We start from the raw sequence: 24,161 nt of genomic DNA, 5'->3' as shown, positions 1-24,161 counted from the left end.
GCACGCGCGACGTTCGCCGCCGTCACCGCGCACGCGCGACGTTCGCCGCTAGCGCGTTGGCATCACTGACGCAGTCGCCGCCGCTCCGTCGCATTGGCACCATTGTTACGCCGTCACTCGTCCGTTAGCCATGTTCTGCGATCGGATACAGGAGTTTGTCGTGCGAAAATGCTCCTCGCGGGTGTGAGAGCCGATCCGTCGTGTTATCGCGCGGCTCGACGACGGTAAGGTCCGCGTACCAGACGAGTGGCATGTGTTCGTCCTGTCGACGGGAGGACATTGCGCGCGTGCGGTGGTCGTGCAGGGCGAAGGTGGGATCTCGGCGGTGAAGCCTTTATCGCAGCGCGCGTCGGAGTCTGTGTGCGACACCCGCCTGACCCAATGGAGCCGCGTCCTCTCGCCGTGCCGTTGGCTTTGTTGACAGCGCTCGCATGGGGTAAGTCCCTCTCTGACAATCAACTCGTACTCGTTATCACGCGATGTCGCGCCAATTATCGCACATTTCCACCTGCCTGCCTTTCGTTTCGCGATATGTGTGCGCGCAACTCGCGCTCGCTCATCCGAGAACGCGTCCAATTCGTTTATTCGTTCGTTTCTCGCCCGAATGACGCGAGATCTCCCGTTCGCCGGATATGTTCACCCCTCGCCGAAATTTCCGCGCGAATGCGCGCCGAAAAGCCGCGTCGCCGCCGGGCATCGCGCGATCGACCTGTCAACGAGCGCGCGTCGCGTCGTGAAGCGACGCGATGCTGGCGATCCGTGAAATACAGGCGTTCTCGGAGCGTGGCAGTGGTAGTGATAGTCGGCGGTAGCAATAAATAGAATAAAATCGATAGTTATTTAAAAAAAACCGTAACACAACAGTTCCGCTATCCTCTATTCTAATCGTGCTCTGCTAGTGTTGAAAATTAAACAGCCGCGTCTTCATATCACGAGAGAGAAAGAGAGAGAGAGAGAGAGAGAGAGAGAGAGAGAGAGAGAGAGAGAAAGAGAGAGAGAGGGAGGGAGCGAGAGAGAGAGAGAAACGAAGTACGAAGAGTACAAACGCAACTCAGGCGAGACTCGGGCAATTTTCCATTTCGTTTTGCCCGTCTTACGGAAAAATAGATCTCTTCAGTCGCGCCTTCAGTCGAATTTCCTCTGTAATCACGCGCCGACACGTGACAACGGAAGGAGACTGTCGCGCGAGAGCAAACGTTATCTCGTTCATAACGAGTGCGAGTATTTTTCGCGTGCCCGAGCGAGTCGCTCGAGAAGGAGCGAAGTATATCGCCTGACTTATTCATTGACCGCGCGCGCGAATTTGCATAATCCGTTTCGCGTTCCGCTTTGTGTGTCGACGACGTGCCTTGCCGAAGGTCGAGTTGAGAGACCCTGCGCATCGGGTGACTATTATTGATGCAGAGAGAAAGAGATAGAGCGAGAGAACGAGGGAGAGAGAGAGTGTGTGTGTGTGTATGTGTGTGAGAGAGGAGATGGAGGATGAAGGAGAAGAGGAAGAGGGGAGAGAGGAAGGTGAAAGAGAAGATTACGCCAGCGGCGTGCGGGGGGTGACTTTTTTCGGGGTGCATTTCCTGTTGATACGGATCAGGGGGCTGCGAGCGAAATCGGCTTTTCCGCGCGCTCCGCTCCGTTGATTATAAATCGTAGCCCCCCCCCTCGATGGGGGGGGGGTGACAAGCGTTGTAAAATCGAGCTGCGAATTCGCGAAAATTCGCCGCGCGGATCGTCAGGCGAATTGCCTCGACGATCTCCCGCTTGTGTACAGTCTCGCATTGCGGTTTAATATTTAATATTTACTACCTCGTAACGCAACGTAGGCGCCGATCGATTTCACTTCCCCGAACTCGCCGTTCTCCAGGAGCGTCGTGAGGTCGCGAGACTCGAGGCTTGAGCGACCGGCTGCGTTCACTTCTTGCGATAGGCAAGACACCTCATCCTTCGCACGTGTAATCCTTCGCAGGATTAATCGCTCGATTGAGTCCCGAGGACTCGAGGCGAGAAGAATTCGGCGAGTCTCGCCTTCGAGGTGACCCCTCGTCGCGGGCGTGAAGCGCATCGGCGACGGCGGGGGGAGGGTGAGAGGGAGGGAGGAGGGGGACACCGTGTCAATGCGCTCGACTGTAGTATACGGCGCAACATCCCCGAACCCGCGGCGGCCGCAATATAACGTGGGGCCGGTGCAAGTCAGTGCCCTTCGGTAACGCGGCGGCGATAAATTGACGTCGCCCGGACGGCGGGACGACGACGACGACGACGACGGCGGGCGGGAGAGGCTCATTGTTGCGACTGTTTGCGAGCGCGCCCGGTCGGGCCGTCGCGCCGCGCGACCGGCGTCTTGTATTAAAGATTCATTGAGGAGGTTTCACGGTGCACACAGGCTCTCTGCAGCGGTACGCTGTCCGAGAAACGGAGAACGAAACACTCCGGCTCCGGAGAACGCGCTTTATCGCGCTCGCGAATCGCGCGCAGTAAACATTCGGGCTCTTGCCGATGTCTGTCCTAACTTGAGGGGGTATTCTGGTGTGCAAGGACCCGTTTTCAAGGCGACTTTTGGGAATTGATTTTAAGCAAATAGTTAAAGGGACGTGTACATTGGAAGTAAGCAGTAAGAAGTAAGAATAAAAAATTGACCAATCGTAGTTGATTATTCTTCTCACATTCGATTGTGGTGGGTCAATTTCTTATTCTTACTTCTTACTTACTTCCAATGTAGACGCCCCTTTAGAGGGTGCTGAAGCTGAAAACTTTACCAACAGAACACTGACATTTCTCTGCAGAATTATAAATGCTTTTACGCAGTGAAAATACGTATTCTAGTGTGCAAAGACCCGTTTTCAAGGCGACTTTTGGGAATTGATTTTAAGCAAATAGTTAAAGGGACGTGTACATTGGAAGTAAGCAGTAAGAAGTAAGAATAAAAAATTGACCAATCGTAGTTGATTATTCTTCTCACATTCGATTGTGGTGGGTCAATTTCTTATTCTTACTTCCTACTTACTTCCAATGTAGACGCCCCTTTAGAGGGTGCTGAAGCTGAAAACTTTACCAACAGAACACTGACATTTCTCTGCAGAATTACAAATGCTTTTGCGCAATGAAAGTACTGCAAAAATAAATAAGAGCGTTGCTTGATATGTGACGAAAACGAGCAAAAGATTTTTAGTGTAAAATCTCAAACTGTCAGCGTAATATTTGCCTAATCCAAAAGTTTTGCAGTTTGTACATGTTGCATCTGCATTTGGAATAAGAATATCGAAAAAGTTTGCAGGAAGATTTCTACATATATATGGTTAGGTTAGGTTTTTCATTGAATATGGTAAAACAAAGCAACACATATTCATGTAAGTTTTGTATATAGAAATACGAAAAGGATAACGTGATTATGTTAGTGACAATCCTGCATTATCGACATTGTTCGAGTTTGTCATCGACTCCAGCATCCCGGGATAAAGACCCCGTTTTCAAGGCGATTTTTGGGAATTAATTTTAAACAAATAGTTAAACCTACAGAGTTAATGCTTTGTACTGATATTTATTCATCTTTGAAGAAACATCTCAAATTTTGTCAAAGATTCTAGTTTGGGCGATAGCCACATTCAAAAAGAACAAAATAAAAGCAAATTCGTTTATTCCGGATGATGACAACGGCGGCAATCAACACGCCTGATGGAAGACGGCGTGACCTGTTTCGTCCACTTGTATTTTCCCCAATTTTGAATAAAAAGCTTTGACAAAATTTCAGATGTTTCTTCAAAGATGAATAAATGTCAATATAAAACATTAACTCTGTAAACTTAATCATTTGCTTAAAATTAATTCCCAAAAATCGCGGGTGAAAAACGGGTCTTCACCCAAGAAAAACGGGTCTTCACACAAGATATCCCCTTAATGTAAGGAATGAATTCTAACCCTAAGGAATGAAAAGGAGAAGCAGAAGGTGATTCTAGTTGTAGGTGGAATAATTGAGAGCAGAGATTGGGATATGTCTAACAAGGAGATGCCACAACCTGCTAAATCGATTTCTGAACGAGACATAGCACGTTCGCTAGCTGCGATGTTAAGCATCAACACCCTTATTGGGATTTGTGCCAATGGGTCTTTGTTTATGAGAAATTACAATATAAAGTTTGGATTGCGAGACTGTATCACGGATATGGCTAAAAATGCGACTGTCTTTCAGCGAAGTGGCGGGGCCGAGCAGACTGAGGCTTCCATGTCGAAAATATTTGAGGCAGCGAGTGTTCGAAACCCGGCGCCGAGTTATCTTTGTGCGGCGTTTTTTTTTTTACCTTAGGGCATGTAATTAATGTTTTTCGAATATGATACATTTGTTTTGCCTCGTTATGTCTCGTTTTGCCTCGTTATGTCTCGTTTTTATCTATTAATCAGAGGTAATTAGGGAAGTGTCAGACTTGTTTGACGCAAACACGAATATAGACACGTATTTTGTATTGCTTACAATGCAATATATATTTTAGTACATATTAGAACGTTATTGATGCTGATGATAAATAATAAGAAAGTGATTGTATGCATATAGCATCACCTCGAATGTCCAAATGTGTACTTTCATCGCCTGTATAAATCAAGATAGTTGTATATTCTCGTGATCATATTTTTAACTTGCCTATAAAAGTAAACATTCTACGACAAGTAGATTGCTGTACATTTCAACGATATTATTTTCAAGTTATATGTTTACTTATATTTCTCGGCGCGGAATAACTTGTTTGATTATATGTTTGATTATATGTTTGTCCTCTCCTCTCAACAAGAACTAAAAACTTATTAAATACAACAGAAAACATGACGTTTTAATATGTACTAAAATATATATTGCATTGTAAGCAATGCAAAATACGTGTCTATATTCGTGTTTGCGTTAAGCCTGACATTTCTCTAATTACCTCTGATTAATAGATAAAAACGAGACATATGCAAAACAAATGTATCATATTCGAAAAACATTAATTACATGCCCTAAGGTAAGAAAAAAAAAAACACTGCACAAGGATAATGGCTCTCATAGATCAGCGTGATGCGCGTGCGATAGCGATATCCAATAAAGCATACTAGTATTCCGCAAAAACTGTACACGTTCATTGGATATCGCGCGTTGCATATCACGTGTCGCGTCGCAAATCGCGCTGGTCTGCGAGAGCCATAAACTCGTCGCCAGGTTTCGAACGCTCGCTGCCGACTCAAATATTTTCGACATGGGAGCCTCAGTCTGCTCGGCCACACCACCTCGCTGAAAGACAGTTGCATTTTTAGCCATATCAGTAATACAGTCTCGCAATCCAAACTTTATATTGTAATTTCTCATAAACAAAGGCCCATTGGCACAAATCCCAATTAGGGTGTTGATGCTTAACATCGCAGCTAGCGAACGTGCTATGTCTCATTCAGAAATCGATTTAGTAGGTTGTGGCATCTCCTTGTAAGATAATTTATCAGTTTCTGCAGAATATTAATGAACGAATTTAGTATGCAGGGTGAAGAGAAATATATTTTATAAAAGAAAGGAAAAAGAATTATTATAAGCCATATAATCAAAAATATCCTCGGGGAAGGTTGAAGACTTGGTGGAAGATACTCCACCAGAATAAGAAGAAAAGATCCTGACTCTAAGAATTTATTTAAGCAATCAGAACAAAAATTATGCAAAATTTAGTCAGTCTTATGATGAAAATGATACGCATCCTTACTTGCAAAGTATTCAAAGCACAATGGGAACAATGAAAATGAAGTTTACAATCACTCATTTAGCAATGTTCACCATAAACTTGAAGAACAAGAAGCAGACTCGATTAACATTTTCGAAAGTTGACGAATTTTTCATAATCAATTTCATATCACAAATCTTTACGTGATCTTTTTTATCATAATTTGCAGTTCTGATTGATTGAATTCCTTTTTCTTATATATTCATGTTGTAAAAGTTCAATTTTTTCCTTTTTTCACAGTGATATTTTAGAGTAATTTCGGTTGCTTGATTTTGATTAGAAAGGGAGAAATTGAATTAAATAATAAGAAATGACCACTGCGGTCAGTGATAACGAGAAATCGCTTTTACGCTTCCCGACTTTTACGTTTACGGCGAAGCAACGACGGGAAAAGGAGCCAGTCCGGCGGCAGCTCGAAGTTCCCGGCGCGAAAACTCGTTTCGCTCGAGCGAGACACTTTTGAGGATTTCCCCGGTCGTTCGGTGGCTGCCGCTGCTGCTGCTCGGCTCTCGCTTTGTTCGCTTTTCCACGCTCGGGATCGTTTCGCTGCGCATTCGATCTCGTGTAGTTAGGTATCGGTGAAAGCAGCGGCGGGTCTCGCGAATTATTTCGCGCGGGAGCGCGCGTTTCTGCCCGCCGCGCGCTAAATGTTGAATTATGCGATTCTCGTGATGTTCTCGTAATACCCTTGTCGCGCGTTTCAGCGTTCGCGTATTTTGTTGCATTAGAGATCGTTGCTGGTTGCTGGTTTCTCGCGGTGAAATCCCCGGGACGATACATGGGATATCTTTAGGATAGTTTATGCGATGCGCCGCGATCCTCTCTCTCCCTCCCTTTTTATTTTTATCTTGCGCGCATACACCGAGAGAAAATACTTGAACATTTACTTGCGGGATGCAAAGTTTATTTCGGTGAAGAAGCTTCATTTTCCATAGATAAATTTCCAAGTAGTTTTTTCTCAGTGCAATCGCTTGAAAGTCTCTTTAGAGTATCCTGATGTCATCCACATTCTAAACACTTACAATAGTGCTTTCCCGCAGTCAACACAATTCCGATTTTTCTATTGTGTCCGAGTCAACCTACTCTATTTTTGTAAGTTCGTAAACACTTAGGGCCGATTTTTCAATGATAGTTTAACCCGTAGAACACAATCATGGGTCTTTCGAGTCCAACGGATTTTTTTCTTGGAAGTTTCTCGAAGTGTCGAACAGCAAAGTGCAAAGTACATTGTGCAAAATTACAATTTTTTAAATCAAATCTCTCTCTTTTCCTCGATCTGTGTTTCCTTTTTTATAAATAAACTATACTACATATTATTATTCAATTTTAATTATATGTGTTTGTTTTATAAACTTGAAAGAATATTTATGAATTTGTGCAGATTTCTTAAATCATTGTAAATAGTTGAAGTAATCGTCGGACTTCAAAGACCCATAATTGTATCAAGGTAGTGGCCTTTTTCACATTATATTGTAAGGGTTAAACTTAGAAACTTAAACTCTATTTAAACAAAGCAAACGCATTGTTAGAATAGAGTTTAAACTTGAATCCAAGTTTAAACTGCTATTGAAAAACCGGCCCTTGGAGGTCTTAACCCCACAATGTAAATAAGCTCTACTCTCTCCAATCTTTCTGTCCCATTACAATATTACATATGTTTACTAACAAGGGGAAGACCAGGTGACTCCTGGACCCTGGGATTTCGACCCCAATTTTTTTAATTATTCTGGAGATGAAAAAAAAGATACGTGTCCCGGCGTTTGATAGAATAGGCCTTAGTTTCGGAGTAATAAATTTGTGAAAATTGGCCGTATCCGAAGCGCACCGCGGCGCGCCATATGAGCCTTCCTTCATATGTACTTCCAACCAGTGCAGTTGGCTTCGTGAGTTAGGTGCTTGCTTCATAATTCGTAAGATCCAAGTTCGCTCACGGAGGTGAGCAATAATTTTTTTTTTAATGAGTGTTTTTATTTATTTTTATTTATTTTGATGATATTGATATAGTATGCAAATTTTTGAAATAGAAAATTTAATTTAATATCACATTCTAAACATTAATTTAAATTTAATTTTAAGGGAATTTTAATTCAAGTAATAATATTTCAAATAATAAATAAGTAATAATAATATATAAGTTATTTGTAATGGATAACATATAAAGGCAACGTATCTAAATTTTCAAATTGTTTAAATTTAAAACCGAAAAACTTAAAAACTTAAAAACTTCATCCGAAGAATCCAAAATTCTGTTGAAGTTTTACAACAAAACCGGCAGCTCTCTTCGCGAGAAGACGCAATAAAGATTCATTCTTTAATTCATTCACAATTATCATCGGGAGTTTTTACAGATATGATTAAATACGCTTGGTTTGCATCGAAATTAATTCTTGAAAGAAATGTGTTTCGAAACGTCAACGAAATATGTTTCTCCCCGGATTTACGGAAAAATAAATGTGTATGTGATACTCCTTCCTTTATTCATTGTGCAAACTGTAGAAAATTTATATATTTTAAATGTTTTTATAATGTTTATTATCCAAGTAATTGTTCCGCATCGAAATAATTTAATTTTATAATATATCCGCAATACTTAAATAATTGAATTTTGTAATAAAAATATTCACATTCACATTTCAGATGTTTGTTTATTCTTCTTCTTCTACGATTAATTATTTTAAAAACTAGAAATTTAAAATACTGTTAATATTATTTCCAATTAAATTTTAAATTTAAACAATTTGAAAATTTAAATACGTTGTCTTTATATGTTATCCATTACAAATAACTTATATATTATTATTATTACTTATTTATTATTTGAAATATTATTACTTGAATTAAAATTCCCTTAAAATTAAATTAAAATTAATGTTTAGAATGTGATATTAAATTAAATTTTCTATTTCAAAAATTTGCATACTATATTAATATCATCAAAATAAATAAAAATAAATAAAAACACTCATTAAAAAAAAAAATTATTGCTCACCTCCAGAAGCGAACTTGGATCTTACGAATTATGAAGCAAGCACCTAACTCACGAATCCAACTGCACTGGTTAGAAATACAGTTACCGGGAAGGCTCATATGGCGCGCCGCGGTGCACTTCGGATATGGCCAATTTTCACAAATTTATTACTCCGAAACTAAGGCCTATTCAATCAAACGCCGAGACACGTATCTTTTTTTTTATCTCCAGAATAATTAAAAAAATTGGGGTCGAAATCCCAGGGTGAGTCACCTGGTCCTCTCCTTGTAAGTAATCCAATATTTATAAGATAAATATTTTTACAAGTATTTAAATATTTTTAATGTTTTTTCATATTTTGCCATCAATCTTCTTTGTCACTGCCTCCCACTTAATTCTCCAAAACTTTTTGTCACCTCGCAAAAAAGGGAAAGAATGAAAGAAAAGAAAACTGAAGCCTTTGTTTAGCTTTTCACATGACTTCAAAGAGAGCACCGGAACATTATTCTCCGACAAAATCGCGGTGTTAAATGCCGTTCTGTTTTACCGCTGCCCATGCTGAATAGGGTGTGCTTGAAGACCCGTTTCCGGTCGATCAGGGCGGTTAAATTTCCAACAATGAGGGGTTCTCTCTCTCTCTCTCTCTCTCTCGGCAGACTGCGTTGTTCAAATAAACCTGTTATCCCCGCCGCGAGAACTTGTCCTGCCGACGTGCAGCATGCAGCGGAATAATTATGAGCTGTATAAATAGAACATCATATACTAAACGGTACACAATGGTGCCGATGCCCGATCCCCGTCCGTGCATCCTCTCTTTCTGCGGTGTCCGCACAAAGATCCCGCATTATCGTCCCGCGATTCTACTTGCGTGACAATGCCGCGGGCCCCGAAAACACCTTCTCACCGTGTACCGCGACGAATGTTCCACATGTGTTCTCGCACGCCGGGACAAATAAATTTCGCTGGACCGCAGGCACGTCGCTTCAATAAAACGAATATCGTGAGAGTCACCGTCGAAATTGTTATAATCAGACGTGCGACGAACGTTGAAAAAAAATTGTAGTTGCTCTCGACGTTAACCATACTTCTTTTGTGATTTTAACCACAAAAAAGTATAGTTGACGCCGAAAGCAACTATAATTTTCTCTCAGTGAACGCGAATTTTCCGCGTACATACGTTGGAGATTACCTCACGTTTATGATTAATTTAATTTCTGTTTTGTGACTTTTTGATCGAGCAACATCCAATAGATAATTTTGCATGTCTCATGAATGTTTCGAGTATATCCTAGCCGAACAGTAAGCTACATTATTTTGTAAAACATGAATGTGTGTGCTGATGTTTAATATTCAAAGGGATGCTAAAGTAAATAATGTAAAGGTGAAAAATATATGAGAAGTTTGCAGGAAGATTCTTACATATGTGGTTATGTTTTTCATTAGCATGGTAAAAAAAGCAACACACATTATATAAGTTCTATGTATGTAAGAGATGAAAAGAGAGAATGGTTTACTGGGAAAAAATTTTATTAAGTTTCAAGAAATGTTTATTTTTTTTGGATACAACTGTGAACATATTGCGTTAAAATTAAGTAATTATTTTCTAAAGTTAAATAGAAAAGTTTTAAATATAAATTTCTTTCTCTTTGATTTTAGAAGACAATTATTTCATTTAAACAAATATGTTCACAAGTTCAGTTGTATCCAAACGTTTTTTAAAATTTAATAAATTTTTTTCTCAGTGTATAATAATATAGTAGTAACGATCGCGTCTTCATTATCGATATTTTTAAACATTATCGATATTTTTAGAATTAAACCAATATTATAGAATTTAAGTATGTAAGAGATGAAAAGAGGGGATGGTATACTGAGAAAAAATTTTATTAAATGTTAAAACAACTGTGAACATATTTGTTTAAATTAAGTAATTATTTTCTAAAATTAAGTAAAGAAGTTTTAAAATATAATTTTTTCTTTAATTTTAGAAGACAATTATTTAATTTAAACAAATATGTTCACAATTATATTCAAACAAACGTTTTTTGAAATTTAATACATTTTTTCTCAGTGTATAATAGTATAGTAGTGATGATCGCTTCTTCATTATCGATATTTTTACAATTAAACCAATATTATAGAAGCTCTATGTACGTAAAAGATGAAAAGAGGGGATGGTACACTGAGAACAAATTTTATTAAATTTTAAAACAACTGTGAACATATTTGTTTAAATTAAGTAATTATTTTCTAAAATTAAATAAAGAAGTTCTAAAATATAAATTTTTCTTTAATTTTAGAAGACAATTATTTAATTTAAACAAATATGTTCACAATTATATTCAAACAAACGTTTTTTGAAATTTAATACATTTTTTCTCATTGTATAATAGTATAGTAGTGATGATCGCTTCTTCATTATCGATATTTTTACAATTAAACCAATATTATAGAAGCTCTATGTACGTAAAAGATGAAAAGAGGGGATGGTACACTGAGAAAAAATTTTATTAAATTTTAAAACAACTGTGAACATATTTGTTTAAATTAAGTAATTATTTTCTAAAATTAAATAAAGAAGTTTTAAAATATAATTTTTTCTTTAATTTTAGGAGACAATTATTTAATTTAAACAAATATGTTCACAATTATATCCAAACAAACGTTTTTTAAAATTTAATACATTTTTTCTCATTGTATAATAGTATAGTAGTGATGATCGCTTCTTCATTATCGATATTTTTACAATTAAACCAATATTATAGAAGCTCTATGTACGTAAAAGACGAAAAGAGGGGATGGTACAATGAGAACAAATTTTATTAAATTTTAAAAAACGTTTGTTTGGATATAATTGTGAACATATTTGTTTAAATTAAGTAATTATTTTCTAAAATTAAATAAAGAAGTTTTAAAATATAATTTTTTCTTTAATTTTAGAAGACAATTATTTAATTTAAACAAATATGTTCACAATTATATCCAAACAAACGTTTTTTTAAATTTAATACATTTTTTCTCATTGTATAATAGTATAGTAGTGATGATCGCTTCTTCATTATCGATATTTTTACAATTAAACCAATATTATAGAAGCTCTATGTACGTAAAAGATGAAAAGAGGGGATGGTACACTGAGAAAAAATTTTATTAAATTTTAAAACAACTGTGAACATATTTGTTTAAATTAAGTAATTATTTTCTAAAATTAAATAAAGAAGTTTTAAAATATAATTTTTTCTTTAATTTTAGAAGACAATTATTTAAGTTAAACAAATATATTCACAGTTGTATCTGAACAAACGTTTTCTGAAATTTAATAAAATTTATTGAAATTTATTAAAACGTAATGAAACTTAATAACCTTTTTTCTCAGTGTATAATAATATAGTAGTGACGATCGCTTCTTCATTATCGATACTCTCCAAGCTCGCCCTCCGCTTTAACACCTGCAAAAATCTCCCTCCGCCCTGAGACTCCCTGATCCCGATGCGTTCGCCGCGCGATTATTTCGGCGTGTTGCGCGTGTTATGCCACTCTCTCGGAGTCGACGTGGTCGGCGCGAATTATCATAGACCGTGTAAGGAACACGCGGGCGCGCGCCGCACGCGCGCGCGGTGTCGTAACGACACCTCGTCTCACCGGTCGGCGCGGCGCGCCGCGACGCCCACGCGTTCCTCGCGCGGCTTCCACAGCGGACTCGCGGAATCGCGTTCGCTCTGACCCTTGGCGCACTGAATACGCAGTGGGTCATGAGATATCTCGTGTTTCGCAAACGCGGGCATTAAGGACGACTCGAGATATCGCGCTTCCGCATTTTTCCGCGCTGCTCTCGCGCTGCCATGCAATTGCAAGAGCGCGCCACTCATTATCGCTGCGCACGCTCTGTCGCTATTATATTGCTATTATATTGGACATTATATAACTCCAATTTTCCGACATGAACGAGCCACGGGCAAGGTTAAGGTCTGGAAAGTACCGAGCGAAATCCACGAAGTCTAATCTCTCTCTTCCTCTCTCTCTCTCTCTGTCTTTTTTTCCTCGAGGTACACGGAATATCACTCGGGATTTGCGCCAGCTGTAAAGTTTATCGGGGATTTACTCCGAGGAGGACACGGAGTTAAGGATAAAACTTTCGGAGTACGTCTCGGGGTATTATCACGAGTCTTTTCCCGTGAAAGCTCCTCGGGCGTTGAGAAGGGTGAAGTACTCACGGGGCGAGAAGGACAAATGGGAAAGAGATGCGCGTTTCGCGGAATTCATTTATCGATTGCGACCGTCGCGACATTGGACGCGCGATTGGGGATGCTGTTGCTCTCCTCCTCGCCCCGGAGGGATTGAGGCGCTATTGTCGCTCGGAGACGATTAATTGAGCCTCGTCTGAGGGGACATCCGGACTTTCTGTCGCTCCCTTGCGCGTTTTATCGACAATTATGGGACACCCGGTAGGCGGCCGCACGGCGCGCGCCTACCTTGCCTTCCTTCACGGTCTGTTCGTCACATGTCGTGTACTTTTACCGCACTTTTCCAACATTCCCCTTCGGCCGGCGGTAGATGCGAAATCTCGCGCCTCCGAAGTTTCGCGCGCACCCGGTATTATCAGGAAGTTTATTCACTTGAATTGAAATACCTCAAAATTATGCAATAATTTAACGTAACATTTGTCGCGGTAAAACGCACTCGTAGTAGAGGCTTCATGCGAATTGTCAGTACCATTCGTGAGAAATTTAACACTGAATATCGTAATGTTGCACATGAAACCTTATAGAAGAAGCATATTGGGAGAAAAATGTTTGGTATTTATCTATAAAAATGTTTGGTATTTGTAACTATAATCATATAGAGAAATAATTACTATAAACTATGGTCAAGACAATCACTTTTTAGTCAATTGTACTATAATTTTACTGATAATAATCTTATATGCATGTTATTACTACTATTTTCATGCTGGGACAACCAAATATAGTTAAGGCCCAATTTGATAGCAACTATATTTTTTGGTTGTTCCAACACGAAGATAGTAGTAGTAACATACATATAAGATTATTATCACTAAAATTATAGTACGATTGACTAAAAAATGGTTGTCTTGACTATAATTTATACACTGAGAGAAAAATTATATAAAAATCAACAAATACTTCTTTGATGGGTGCCATTAACATATTTAATTAAATCTACATTCTCTATATTTAAATCAAATATTTACCTGATTTAAATAAAAAATATTTGGTTTAAATAAAGAGAATGTAAATTTAAGTAAATATGTTAATGGCACTCATCAAAGAAATATTTGTTGATTTTAATATAATTTTTCTCTCAATGTTAGTCAAGACAACCATTTTTTAGCCAATTGTACTATAATTCTAGTACGATATAATTATAATTTTTTGTACGATAATCTTATATGCGTGTTACTATTATCTTTGTGTTGGAACAACCAAAAAATATAGTTGGTGTTAAGTTGGATCTTAACTATATTTTTTTGTTATTTAAATCAAATATTTAAATAAAATATTGTTTACCTGATTTAAATAAACCAGAATTGCGAGTAATTAATTACTTTTTCAATTAATTGTCGAATTTAATTGATGATTGATATAATCTATTCAATTAAAAATATTTTAATTAACCACGACTTCAAGAAATCTAATTAAAAATTATTCAATTAACGATTGATTTGAAGGAATTAAAAACTGTTGAATTAATCGTTAATTCAATAATTTTTTATTGAATTCCTTCAAATCAATCGTTAATTGAATAATTTTTAATAGATTTCTTGAAGTCAGTGGTTAATTAAAATATTTTTAATTGAACAGGCTTATATTTATTAATCGTCAATTAATATTAAATTAGAAATTATTGACTCAAATCAATTATTAAATTAAGGCAAGTTTAATTGATATTTTTACAACTCTGAAATAAACAGAATGTGGATTTAAGTAAATATGTTAATGGCATCCATCAAAGAAATATTTATTGATTTTAATATAATTTTTCTCTCAGTGTAGTAATCATTTCTCTATATGATTATATTTGCAAATATAAAAAAATTTTCTCAGTGCAATGCACGATATACAATAGACGATTATTATTACGGTGTAACTTTGTAAAAAGTGCGCGGAAAATATCACACATATATCATATAATATAACTAGAAATCATGGATCTAATTCTGAGCAAGAATTTGAGTATCTTACCGTGAGAAAAATCTCAAGTAACGATCACCGATACCGGCCTAAATACTTCACGTGGGACAAGTTTCGAGTAACGGCCATTAATACAGAGATTATTATTTCTCGTCAGCGAGTTTTTCGTCCGGTTCACCCCGTTCTGTTACGCGAAATCTCTTTATCCGGGTAGCTGCCTTGATGCACCGCTGAAAAATACGTCCTTTGGGCGTCCTGGAAGCACACGTACCTGGTGAATAAACTCTTGATAACTCTCGCCTCGCGAGGAAAAATCCCGGCGGATTTATCGTTCCGTGAAAATTCGCACAGAGCGATGCAGAGGCGCGCCCGCACGAGAAGGGAACATTCCTGCATGCGAGCCCCCGACATTTTCGTCTCTGTTATCGCGAATTATTCCTGTTCGATCTGTGTGGCCCCTTTGATAAGAGAAACAGAGAGAGAGAGAGGGGGGGAGGGGGAGAGGAAGAGAAGAAGAGAGTGAGAAAGAGATGTTTATGTGTCGTATGTACTTTAGCTGATGGAAACATGTGTGCTCACGCGCACGTGACGTGCTGTTGTGTCTTCACTAATGCACTCTTCTATGTTTCTTTCTCCCTCTTTTTCCGACTCTCTCTCGCGCGCACACACACACACACACTCGTGTTCTTTACGTAACGCAGATAGCGTTATCTGCTGCGCGCCGACACTCGGAAAAACGCACGCCGTCTGCGGAAAATCCACGGAGGCCGGAGAAGTCTGATATCCGCCGCCGCACACCGACGACAGCAACGATAGCTGGTGTCAACTACACGCGATGAAGGTGATTTTTGCGCCGCGTGCGAGCGGAAACAAACATTGGCGATTGATAAGGGAAGTCAGTCAGCGCGTAACTTCGTCCGCACCGAGAGAAAAAATGTCTGATCCAACGGAAATTGTAATTATCTTCGGCCCCAATCACTCCTTGGTTGCACAAAAATAGTAACATACGTATAAGATTATTGTTATTAAGGCTCCTGGCATTATCTATCTCTTTTTAATGACATCAGAAGCGAGAAAATGCATGCTACAAATTCTTGTTAAAATAAAAATATGTATCCATAAAACAACACTTGCAATCGATTCAACAAATTTGTAAGATATTCCGTGCACTCCATTTTTGCTCTAACAATCAATAATTTATTCAACCTGAATTAACCTGAATAGAAATAGGCGAAGAAATAGGTTAAGATAAATTGTATGTCACGTTAATTAATTCCTGTCACGTTAATTATCTCTCCTGTTAAGTTGATACGCAAATCTTCTGAAATTATAATTATTTATAAGACTTACGTCAAATTTGTGTGTGTTTTATAGATATTCAATTATTTATGAAAAAGATGTAATATCCGAACAAACCTACCTTTTTTAAAAAAACAAATTACTGATTGTTAGAGCAAAAGGGGAGTGCACGAAATATTTTACAAATTTATTTGATCGATTGCAAGTGTTACTTTATGGATATATATTTTTATTTTAACGTATTTCCCAAGAATTTTTAGCATGCATTTTCTCGCTTCTGACATCATTCAAAAGACAGACAATGCGAGGGGCTAGGAGCCTCAACATTATAGTAGCATTTAACAAAAAAAGAGGGTATTTTTTTATCATAATTTAGAATAATTATTTCTCTACATATGATTACAGTTATACAAATATCAAATATCTTTTTCGCGATATACCGATGGAGAGATACTCGCGGACGCGCGATTCCACCTATGTCGTATCAATTTCGTTCGCGTTATTAGGATTAATACAGAATATCTAATCGGACTTATCACATGACACACTTGAGCGTTAATCGAAAGCTTGAAACGGAAACCGAGATCGCGATGTGTGAACATCGCGAAAAGAACTGCAATATTTTTTTTGCCGAAGACTTATATGATCAGCTTCTTTTCTTATTCAATATCTGTCTCTTATTTTATATTGACTTAATATTTTTATGAACATTAAATTTATTAAATAGATACAAAAAATATTTTTTTATATCCGTTTAATATATTTAATACACTGAGAAAGAGAGAGATATTTGAAAGCTCATTTGTAGGATGTAAAGTTTATTTCTGCGAAATATAGTTTATTTCTGTATAAGAAATAGACTTTCAACCTACAAATAAATTTTCAAGTATTTTTTTCTTTGTGTATCTTGTTCAAAATATCTATTTCTTATTTTATATTTATTTAATATTTTTATGAACATTAAATTATGAATATTAGACAAAGCCATTATTTTGATATCTATTTAATATATTTAATACACTGAGAAAGAGAGAGATATTCGTTATTTGTATACAATTAACTTAAAAATTTATTTGTGGGTTGAAAGTTTATTTCTCATACAGAAATAAACTTCACATCCTACACATAAGCTTTCGAATATCTTTAATAAAAAATTAAATAAATATAAAATAAGAAATAGATATTTTGAAAAAGATACACTAAGAAAAAAAACTTGAAAAAAATACTGCGAAATATAGTTTATTTCTGTATGAGAAATAAACTTTCAACCCACAAATAAATTTTCAAGTATTTTTTTCTTAGTGTAACTTTTCTTGTTCAAGTTATCTATTAAATATTAAAATAATCTAATAAATATTTTTTATTTTATATTTATTTGATATTTTTATGAATTATTAAATATTAAATAGATACAAAAGTATTATTTTGATATCTATTTAATACACTAAGGAAGAGAGAGGTATTCGAAAGCTTACTTGTAAGATGTAAAGTTTATTTCTGCGAAATATAGTTTATTTCTGTATGAGAAGTAAACTTTAAACTCACAAATAGATTTTCGAATATTTCTTTCTTAGTGTATTTTTCAAGATTCTAACATTTATAGCTTGTTATACACGCATCGCAGTAAAACAGAAAAACTAATTTAAGTTTAGGATTCCGCGAATTTACAATTCGTATTCCATCATGGCTGCGCTTTGCACACACCGAACACGCGGTGCAAGATGCGGTGGTTGTTGCACGCCGCGATTTACGGACTTACCTACTCCACCTCCGCCCCGCTCGTGTATACACACGCTGTATAATAGTTCTCCCGGTCTATTTCGGTATGCTGTGCGGTAGGTTGTCGCTTGTACTCGTAAATCAAACGGCTGCGCCGCGGAATAGTTTATTTTCCTACTGAAAGGGCATAAGCGTCGCGGCGCCGAATCATCGCGTCTTTCTTCCTCTCCCTTTCTTCGCCAACTTTCTCCTTTTTCTCCCTTTCTCTCTCTCTCTCTCTCTCTCTCTCTCTCTCTCTCTCTCTCTCTCTCTCCTTTTTTCATAAAACATCGGAATCTCGACTGACAAAGCCAAGGAATGACGAACAGGTCCCTGAACTTGAAAAGTGCACGCGGAGGTCATGAGAGGCAAGGTGAAGTGAAGGAAAAAACGGGCATAAAGCAAGGTAGAATAGAGCGCACGCTGTGTCCGAAGAACCGAGTTTGTCCTCGGAAACAATGTACACGTCTACGACTTAATATCGTAGCAACACGAGCAAGAACACGAGCGCGATATCGTAACCTTCAGCAGGCGGATGCGAGGTCGCTCGAGACCTTAAAAACTCACTTTTTCGTGCCGTGAACTCTTCCCTCCCTCGGGATAATGGTTTTAGATACGCGTACAAGCTGCAATTGTGGAAGAAACTAATTACAACCCCGAGAGAGAGAGAAAGGAAGAGGAGGGGAGAGAGAGAGAGAGAGAGAGAGAGAGAGACATAGTTAAAAAAATAATAATAAATATACAAAGAGCGATTAAAAGAGCCAGCGTTGATCGAGAATATTGTAGTCTCTTTTTTTTCATATAAATTATTTTCGTCTCTTCTTGTTGTCTTTATTTATTTTTATTAAAAATATTCGGAGAGAGAGAACAGATTCGCTAAATTCACTCCGATCAGAATCATTAGCGGAAATAAAGATGCAATTTTATTTTACGCGCCTTCAAAATCCACTGACGTATCCTCCAGGTTAAGGACCCGAGCCTTGAGATTATTCCGAAACTGTTTTACGTCGTCCAATCGTGGAACTAAATATAGCAGTAAACCGGTAAAGTTTAATGCGAGATGCGGAAGGAAGAGCGCGTGCAGTCTCTCGGTGGAATAGCGTGTGCCATTGTGTGACTGCCAAATTTATCATCGTAAATTATATATTACACACACACACACACACACACATATATGTACACCGGCGCGCGCTCATCTCGCGGTCACAATTACCTCCATTGACCTCGTACGTGCGCTAATGATAAACGACGCGATTTGACGAGAATCGACAGTGCGATTTCTAATTTCACCGCGTAATGCATCGGGCATGTTGTCAGGAATTCTGTATTCTTTTTTCTTTCATTACGCGCGTGTTCATTTCGCGAGCATTCATAATCGCTCTCGTGATTATTCGAGCCGTCGCGCAGTGTCCGTTCTTATGGGTGAAAAAATCGATATTTGAAATCTATTCAAGATAGCGACTTCGAATTTCACACGTATAAATTATATACACACACACGGAGAAAAATGTTTGGTTGAATTAACCAAATATCTGGTCGAATGTGAACGATCCAGAAATTCCGATTGATGTAATCCGAATTCTGTTTAAGTTAACAAGATTTTTGGTTGACTTAAGCAGAATTCGGATTACTTCAATCGGAATTTCTGGATCGTTCATATTCGATCAGATATTTGGTCAATTCAACCTTTTTTTCCGTGCAGAAAACAGTGTTTTCCTTATAGTCACTGGCCAGATTTGAAACAATTACGGCTCCTGGCCTCTCGCATTGTCTATCTCTTTTTAATGACGTCGGAAGCGAGAAAATGTATGCTAAAAATTCTTGCAAGATACATTGAAATAAAAATACATATCCATAAAATACATTTACAATCGATTAAACAAATTTATAAGATATTCCGTGCACTTCTTTTTTGCTCTAACAATCAATAATTTGTCGTAAATTAACATACAATTCATCTTTTCAACCTATTTCTACGCCTATTTCTATTCAGGTTAATTTACAATAAATTATCGATTGTTAGAGCAAAAGGAGAGTGCACGGAATATCTTACAAATTTGTTTAATCGATTGCAAGTGCTATTTTATAGATATATTCTTTTATTTTAACGTGTTTTGCAATTTTTAGCATGCATTTTCTCGCTTCTGACGTCATTAAAAAGAGATAGACAATGCGAGGAGGAAGGAGTTTTAAGATAGTGAGAGAGAAGAGGTTATATCAATTGCGGAACAAATGATGCACTATTTATTATTAAAATCAATAATCTATAATATTGTTATATTGTATGATTAATATTTTGCAAAACGAAAACTATAGTAAAATGAATTTATACTATATCAAAATGAAAACTGTAAATAGATAAGACAAGAAAACGAAAATTATTAATAAGAAAGTATTTTGTACTCTTTAAATTTCTTGAAGTGGAGTTTCAAGACGAGCGGAAAGTGGCGATATTTTCATCCGAAGCGATAGCGAAAATACCACTCCGAGACGAGTGAATATTTCACTTGAGCTTGGAATGGACTTCATACAAGTGAATGTTTTATTCGATTAAAGTGAACATGTTCCTGCGTGACGGTGGAGCGCATTGAATTCATTCTTCAATTTCGAGTAAAAATATTTACTTTTCCTAAAAAAAAAAGTTCTTTGCTAGGTGAGACAAGAAAACGAAAATTATTAATAAGAAAGTATTTTGTTCTCTTTAAATTTCTTGAAGTGGAGTTTTAAGACGAGCGGAAAGTGGCGATATTTTCATCCGAAGCGATAGCGAAAATACCACTCCGAGACGAGTGAATATTTCACTTGAGCTTGGAATGGACTTCATACAAGTGAATGTTTTATTCGATTAAAGTGAACATGTTCCTGCGTGACGGTGGAGCGCATTGAATTCATTCTTCAATTTCGAGTAAAAATATTTACTCTTCTTAAAAAAAAAAGTTCTTTGCTAAAGACAGCCATTACTTATGGAAGGAAAGAAGATAAAGTGAACATTCGCTTTTCTCAGTAAGTAGAACGATATTTTTCTGCGCGTATCTCTGGAATCGCGCGCGTCTTCGTGCGATTCCGCTGAAGCCCCGAGAGTTACGATTAACGCTGTCGCAACGACAATGCACGACATGCCATAATTCACGCGGCAAAAGCGCACGCGGACGCGAAAACTGTCAAGATAGAGATTCAAACGCCCATCACCGAGAGCATCGGGCTCTCTTTCTCTCGCTCTCTCATTCGCTCGAAGGTGACAGACCACCGTGAGCGTGAAACTGTAACCCAATAACCGGCGCCAGTGATTCTCAATCGTGGCGTCGAGAGAGAACGGGTAATAATAATCTCACGGGGAATTTGATTCCGCTCCGATGCATTTTGCCTGCGATCGAAATTAAAAAAAAAAAAAAAAAGAGAAAGATACGTCCGAGAGAGTGGCGAGAGTATGTGAATAAAAAGACCGCGGATTTCATTTTTGCACACCCCGAAAAAAGTGTCTCGCCGCGGTCCAGATAGAATTCTAAATATTACAGTTGAAATTTATCTTTAGCTGTTTTTTGGGTCCGCTGGGAAATTACTTGAGGCACGTAGAATTTGCAGCGGCAGCAGCATTCTGGCGATATCTGCGAGCAAAGTGAGCGTGTAGATTACACATTTGTTTGCTTGTCGTCGCTAATCTTTTTTGTGTACCATAGTCAATTTTTATAAGAAATATGACTGGCTTTAATCTGGATGGATATCAGAGAGAGAGAGAAAGAGAGACAGACTTTCTTGCTAAATTTCACAAATAGTTCATATAGAAATTCTGTCTCTGTCATCTATATTGATTAAATGTAAAACATATTCGATATCGCAGTATTTGCTAGTCATTTATCCATCTTAGCTAATTTCTCGTATCTAGCACTTTCGCTATGACTGCAAGATCATTTTTTTCCGTGACAAAAAGTGCGACTAGCCTTAATCTGGATGGCCGTCACAGAAAGAAACTTTCTAGCTAAATTTTACAAATAGTCCCGACGGAAATTCTGTCATCTATATTAATTCAACGCGACGAAACATACGCTGTAACGCAATGTTTGCCAATTATCCATCTTGGTTGATTTCTCTCGTGTCAAAATAATTTTCGCCGCGCAAGACTTTTTTTTTTTGAGCACACGGCTTGGCTGCGACGCGAACTTGTCGAAATCACGTAAGCTACCTACCGGTTTTTCGATCCTCGTTCTCGTCTTCCTCCTGGAAAGCGTGCCCCGCTTAATCGATGTTACATCGATGATCAGCGCTACACCGATCGGCGGTTATTACCGATTACTCGACCTCGCAATTACGTTACCGTTATAATCGGTAATTCGACGCGTTATTTCTCTCTCTCTTAAGCTCGTACACACCGAGTGCGCTCGGCCATTTTTTCTCGAAACAATCTCTCTCTTTCCCCTTCTCTCTCTCTCTCTCTCTGCCTATTTGCCGCCGCCCTAGCCGTCGCGCGCTTGTTTGTCCCCTGCCAATATTTGTCGATGGGAATAACAGCGCGCCGACCATTCCGTCGGAGCTATATTCGATTAATCGGTCGCAGATATGTCGTTCGCTTGATAACGAACGGCGGTTCTGTCTAATCGAAGTATTTGCGGTAAGGCGATACCTCAGCAAGAGACCCCGGACGAACTTCCGGATAATGTAGCGGCGGGCAAATGGAATTTCTCACGATATTCCATGAGCGAGCGCTCTCGCGCGAGAGGAAAGAATTCTGTCGGCCTCTCTCTCTCCCCTCCCTTTCTCTCTCTCTCTCTCTCTCTAACGCTCGACCTCGACCTTGAGTCTACTGAATTATGAGTGAGGACGTCAGATGCGTATGCATTCCGCTACTTCTTCCAATGACGTCGGCTCCTCTTTGCGGACGTTGTCCGCGTCGCGCTCATCTCCAGAGATATCCCCGGAACGTGGATCATAGCGTTTTGCGCTTTACAATTCCCCGGGTATCGCCGCTCTCGGGAGATAATGCACGCGCGAGATCGTAAAATGCTTAACACGTGAGAAGGTCCGTGCTTGGAGTATGAAAAATAAATAAAGGAAGAAAGGGGAAGAGAAGAGGGAGGGGAAACGCGCACAGAGAGCGCGCGATTAGGTTCCTCCGGGAAAAACGCCGAGACCTGAATACCCGGGAGTTTTTGCGAAGATCGACGAGCAAAGGTCGCGCGCGCGAGTGCCTTTCAACGCTCGCGATTAATGCAGAATGTCGGAATAATGTCTCGGCCGTGCATTGCGCGCGCGCGCGCGCGCGTTCAGCAACAAAAAAGAAAGAGCGTAGAACTGACGACTGCCGATAGAATTTCAGTTTATCACGCGGTCGTTCTTGGCACCGTGATGATAAATAAAATCCTTCGGTTCCACCTGGAAACCTTCCTCGGATCGTAATGGAAAGTCCTTCTCCCGAGCTGTCTCGGTGGTATTTACCGCGAGCCGACAAATATCGAGAGGAGAGGTAGGTGCGCCTTCGAGAAGGAAGAATAGTCTCCTCCGTGCGATCTCTCGCCTTGCCGCCCATAAAAAAGTCCCGCGAGCGCAAGCTTTTTTATTTCTTTCCCTTTACTTCTCCTCTCCTTTCCCCTCTCTGTCTGCTTCTCTCTCTCTCTCTCTCTCTCTCTCTCTCTCTCTCTCTCGATTTCGTACGACATTAAATCGTCTCGTATCGCGACGCGATCGCATAAGGGCACGAGACCACACCAGGGAGAAGGACAGAAACAAAGAGAGAATTCAGGCATTCGGGCGTCTCGCCAGGCAGAGGCGAGGAGAGGGAGGTTGGCGGGCAAGCAGGCAGGGCAGGCAGGCAGGGGGTGCCCCTATGTATAGGGTGGACGACCCTTTGTTCGACGACGCTCCCTCTTCCTCCGCGAAGAGGGAGAGAGAGAGAGAGAGAGAGAGAGATAGCCGGTCTTCCCTCCGAGTCTCGGCGGGGCCGATGCGGTTCCTCTTCCTTCTCTCCGCCCTTTTAACATCTACACCCCCTAACTAACGCGCGTTGTGCACGAATGGATCACGAAACATGCCAGGCAGGCAGAGGCAGGTCGGGCGGGGGCCGAAATTTGATAGTGCGATGTAACGCCGCTGCTAACAGGGGGTGGATGTACCGTCGTGCGATCGTTAAATGTGTCCCCCTTCGGCCATCGGGGCGAAACTCACCCCATCCGGGCGATTCTTATCCGGGAGACTCGCGCTCGTTGTTCCGCCTGACAAATTGAATTCGGATGCAGATAACGGACTGGAGATCCTCGTTGTTGT

At 39.0% G+C, this 24,161-nt stretch overlaps 1 protein-coding gene across 6 annotated transcripts in view; it reads left to right on the top strand.

Annotated features, from left to right (window-relative positions):
* The first annotated feature begins 66 nt into the window (after window positions 1–66).
* The window catches only part of LOC116844510 (neogenin), a 36,428-nt gene continuing 12,333 nt past the window's right edge, over window positions 67–24,161 (top strand). For 5 of the 6 annotated variants that reach the window (XM_032816107.1, XM_032816105.1, XM_032816106.1 and 2 more), the window contains exon 1: window positions 68–436. In XM_032816107.1, the coding sequence (XP_032671998.1) occupies window positions 382–436 (55 nt within the window). In that variant the 5' untranslated portion in view covers window positions 68–381. Of the gene's footprint in view, window positions 437–24,161 lie in introns of all 6 variants that reach the window. The other variant, XM_032816108.1, reaches the window with a different exon arrangement.

Source organism: Odontomachus brunneus, unplaced genomic scaffold (assembly GCF_010583005.1).
Source record: "Odontomachus brunneus isolate Ranch 3 - 2012 unplaced genomic scaffold, Obru_v1 Obru_scaffold_042, whole genome shotgun sequence".
Lineage (NCBI taxonomy): Eukaryota > Metazoa > Arthropoda > Insecta > Hymenoptera > Formicidae > Odontomachus > Odontomachus brunneus.
Note: the sequence above shows the minus strand (reverse complement) of the source record. Positions and strands in the feature narration are given on the sequence as shown.